The sequence below is a fragment of the Paramormyrops kingsleyae genome, chromosome 10 (genome assembly GCF_048594095.1).
Source record: "Paramormyrops kingsleyae isolate MSU_618 chromosome 10, PKINGS_0.4, whole genome shotgun sequence".
Classification (NCBI taxonomy): Eukaryota; Metazoa; Chordata; class Actinopteri; order Osteoglossiformes; family Mormyridae; genus Paramormyrops; species Paramormyrops kingsleyae.
The window spans coordinates 25,520,878-25,524,655 of NC_132806.1; the positions used below are offsets into that span (position 1 = coordinate 25,520,878).

General features: G+C 41.3%; 1 protein-coding gene across 2 annotated transcripts; it reads left to right on the forward strand.

Moving 5' to 3' along the window:
* Positions 1 to 2,993, forward strand: glod5 (glyoxalase domain containing 5). Of its 2 annotated transcripts, XM_023816345.2 has the most exons (5): positions 1 to 132; positions 814 to 969; positions 1,376 to 1,531; positions 2,027 to 2,041; positions 2,171 to 2,993. In XM_023816345.2, the coding sequence occupies exons 1-5, from the start codon at positions 70 to 72 to the stop codon at positions 2,312 to 2,314; spliced, it is 534 nt and encodes a 177-aa protein (XP_023672113.1). In that variant the 5' UTR covers positions 1 to 69; the 3' UTR covers positions 2,315 to 2,993. The 2 variants fall into 2 exon arrangements, with proteins under 2 accessions (XP_023672113.1, XP_023672114.1); XM_023816346.2 differs by lacking the exon at positions 2,027 to 2,041.
* Positions 2,994 to 3,778: the final 785 nt, after the last annotated feature.

A 3,778-nucleotide genomic window follows, 5' to 3' on the forward strand; every position in this document is an offset into this window, starting at 1 on the left:
AGGAACTCCGTTTGAGAGAATCCAGAAGTTGACGTTTCGGGGAGAAGCTGCTTTCCGCGTCGCTTCGAAATGTCTGCGGCGTTGAGGAATCTGGGAAGTTTTGTGGCGCTGTGTGCAAGAGCTTCTTATAAGGTAATACCATGAAGACGGTCTTGCTTTTTGTTTGCTTTATCGCTGGGTTTGGAAAAGCACATCTTATACCATAAGTGCCTACAGTAATATCTACATACCCCACGTCATTGGTGCGAGTGCGGAAGTAAACGGTTTGGGAAATATATTCATTGTAGTATAAAAAACACTAAATTGCAATTGTATTTAGTGTGTACGGTTTGATATATACTTGATACAGTCACTTACTGACAGTTATAGTATATTTTTGTGGTGTAACCAATAAGAAGTATACATTTGTCCTACCTGAACAATAAATTTTAATTACAACGCAACGCAATGCAGTAACTCAGAATAGAATGAAAACAAGGTATCAAACTGGCCAAAAAATAATGACATTATTGCTCGAATATTAAGCTCTAGCACTTGTCGGGAATGACATTTGCAGTCGATGTGTTTTTGTGTATCGTCCCCTTTTGTTTCGAAAGACTGCAAGTAGATCAAGTTTGAGACTGTAAGACCTCTAAATACACTATATACGCTTTAAAGTCCCTGATTGGAATTGTGAATGGACCCCTCCCAAATAAAAAATACGAAAGACAATGGGGTAGAGCTTCAGCTGGAGTAATATATGTTACTGTGCCTAATTCTGCCGTCATTGCGAGTTACATAGTTGGATCTCACAAGTCCTTGTCCTTCTTCTAGCCCCTTGTACATGGAAGTTCACCAGTGGTTCGGCTTTACGGGTCCTGCCCAATTCGGATCAGCAAGCTGGACCACCTAGTTCTCACAGTAAAGAGTATATCTGACACCATAGCTTTCTACTCGTCTGTCCTTGGTATGGAGGTCATTACTTTCAAGGTAGAGGAGTTGTGAACACTCTAGTATATCAAGACGCATTTCCTATTCTAAAGTACAATACCTTTCATTTAACCGAAAAAAATGCACACATAGTTTAACAGGGTATTTTATTTTTGGTTAACAATTGCTGTGTAGGGATGTTAAATAAATGTAATCTTTCACTATATTTATTTATTTTGGCTGTGTGTTCTCATAAGGTGAGACCATATTTTTTGTAATACCCGTGTCCACCAGGTGTCAGCATTGTATAACAATTGCACTGATTTCTGTAGAGGAAAAAAAAATCGAATTTCCTTGCACTGTTTGTGTCACTGTACGTTTGTAATACTTTAATTGTATTATAATACATTTATTATTATGATATTATTCAGGTATTCCTGATATTATTCCTTTTTATTGGATTCAGGGAAACCGCAAAGCTTTGGGTTTCGGGCAGCAAAAATTCAACCTCCATGAAGCTGGGAAGGAGTTTGAACCAAAAGCTCGACTCCCCACTCCAGGCTCTGTGGACCTGTGTCTCATCACCACAACCCCTTTAGCCACAGTGGCTGCCCATCTTCAGGTGAGCACCCCCCCTCCCCCCGACACCACTTTCTCAGTTTTTCTTTCTCTCTTTTCTTACCATAAGAGTAGATCACAAAAACACCTGAACTGGACCATATTCCATTTTGTGCATGTGTGTGTATCAAGTCAAAACCTCCAGACAGGATCTACAACCTGGAACATCTGCTCATCCTTATTCTGGACAGAAAAAAACACACCAGTAAAGTTTTCCAGACTTGGAGTCATCCAGACGTAGAGGTTGTTCTTGATATATAAAAGTGGGTCAGAGTGTCTTATGAGACTCTACACATTTTCCGACCCATGCAATATTCTGCTGTGTGATATGTGGTTATTTTATCAGTACCTCACTAGGAATTGTTACAGGCTGTATTATTACCGTGATAATAACAGACTTTGAATGGTTGATTTGCAGATCTAGTCACCGAATGAAAAGTGTAGTATTCAGTGCCATCCTGCCAAATCTCTGACCTCACTCTGTGGTTTCTGTTCCCAGGAATCAAACGTGAAGGTAATTTCAGTATTGGTGATGGTGGTGCTCTCCTGCGTGTGTTTGTCAGTGAGAAAGGGCCTTTTGCCTCGTCTTCGGGACGTGGTGTCTGTGCCTATAACGTGTGCGTACACCCTTGTGTGTCTGCAGGCATGTGGTGTACCAGTGGAAGAAGGTCCAGTAGTGAGAACCGGGGCAATGGGCGCTATCACCTCCCTGTATTTCCGTGACCCCGATAACAACCTCATCGAAGTCTCTAACTACAACGAACCTCACAAAGGGAAGGAGGCTTAGGTCACGATCCTGTTCATTGCCGATTCATTGGTTTATTTATTTAAAAAAAAAAATTTGAGGCTCTTTCTGTACAGGTGGGCTTGTGTCTGTCATTTGGGGCAAAAAAAACTCTAATTGTTCAATTCTAGGGTGAAATTATAGTCTGCGTGGTTGAAAATATGGAGTTGTTATGAAACTATTAAGAGTGATGGAAGATTTGACGCAGTCCGAGTGTGAAGAAGTGCTGAATAGGCTCAGCAGTGTTGGACCTGTGTGGGTGTGAGCCATCCACTCACGTAAGAGCAGCCGCCTTTGGCCCCAGAACAGGTCGGGCTTTAGAAACGGGTTGATAAGATCTAGAGTCAAAGCTGAGGCCTGATTATTGCCACTAGCTGTGGTTGCTATTTTTTTGGGTTTATGGAAAGCTCAGCCCTGTATGACACCCGGCCCTGGTTCTGATCCAAAATAGACTTTAAATTTTGTTTAGTGTCTGTGTAAAAAAAAAAGAAAAATGGAAAAAAAAACACTGAAATAGATCTTGAAAACAAGTTTGTTCAAATAAGAAAATAAATGGATGGGATTTTTTTAAGCCTTCTCATACATGCTACATGCTAGTGTTTTCTCTTATCTGTGCTCCTAGTATCGAGCCATGCTGTGTCTTTGAATTGAAATGCTGTAATAAATGCTCTTGAGTGTTTCATTGTTATGTACCTACTATAATCACTGGTTTTGCCACCGATCACCTAAACCTGTTACATGGAATGGCTGTTTACAGGAGTGATTATTTTCCAATAAAGCAACTAGTCTTGTAGTTACCACAAATTAGTAATTAGTCCTTAAAATCGTAGAAATGGCTATGAATAATGAAGATGTGGGAGTTTATTATGGAGATGCTGCGGGCCGGAATTAACAAAAGCACACGGCAACAGTCTAATTCAGTCATGGCTTGGCTGTGTGTTTTGGGAAATGTGGTGAAGATTGACAGACTTGAGATGGGTAGCACCCAAGAGACCTTCTAGTCACTGGTGTGCTGTCAGCATGAATGGGCAGCCGCAGTCGGACAGGAAGTTTGGAGAGGCTGACAGATACAGATGCCTCCTCACTCACTAGCTAACCACAAGTATTTTGGCCTGTGACGAAGAATTAATGGTGCGTTTGGTTTATGTAAAAGGAAGTGGGGTGGGGAGGGGGGGGTGGACAAAGGCATGCACCACATCACATCACATCACATCACAGGGAATCTGACAAACGGCATGGCCCTTGCAATGCAAAGGTGCTGGAACAACTGTGAACAGGTAATTCTAGAAACTGCGAATCTTCAAAACATTTAGAAAAAATCTTCTGTAATACTGCACTCAAGTGGGTACATCATTTCAACAAGGGGTGGGTTGAGGCTGTGAGTCCTTCCCAAAAGTGGTACTCTACTCATTTTTCTCAGTCGTATAGGAGTCGTATGTTTTTAGTCATTTTTCATCTTGAAAATGA

What these genes read in the sequence shown, in the direction of transcription:
- glod5 (XM_023816345.2), top strand. Translation starts at nt 70, where the DNA reads ATGTCTGCGGCGTTGAGGAATCTGGGAAGTTTTGTGGCGCTGTGTGCA. An exon ending in GTGCAAGAGCTTCTTATAAG is followed by an intron (nt 133 to 813) that starts GTAATACCATGA and finishes TCCTTCTTCTAG; the next exon opens with CCCCTTGTACATGGAAGTTC. An exon ending in TGGAGGTCATTACTTTCAAG is followed by an intron (nt 970 to 1,375) that starts GTAGAGGAGTTG and finishes TATTGGATTCAG; the next exon opens with GGAAACCGCAAAGCTTTGGG.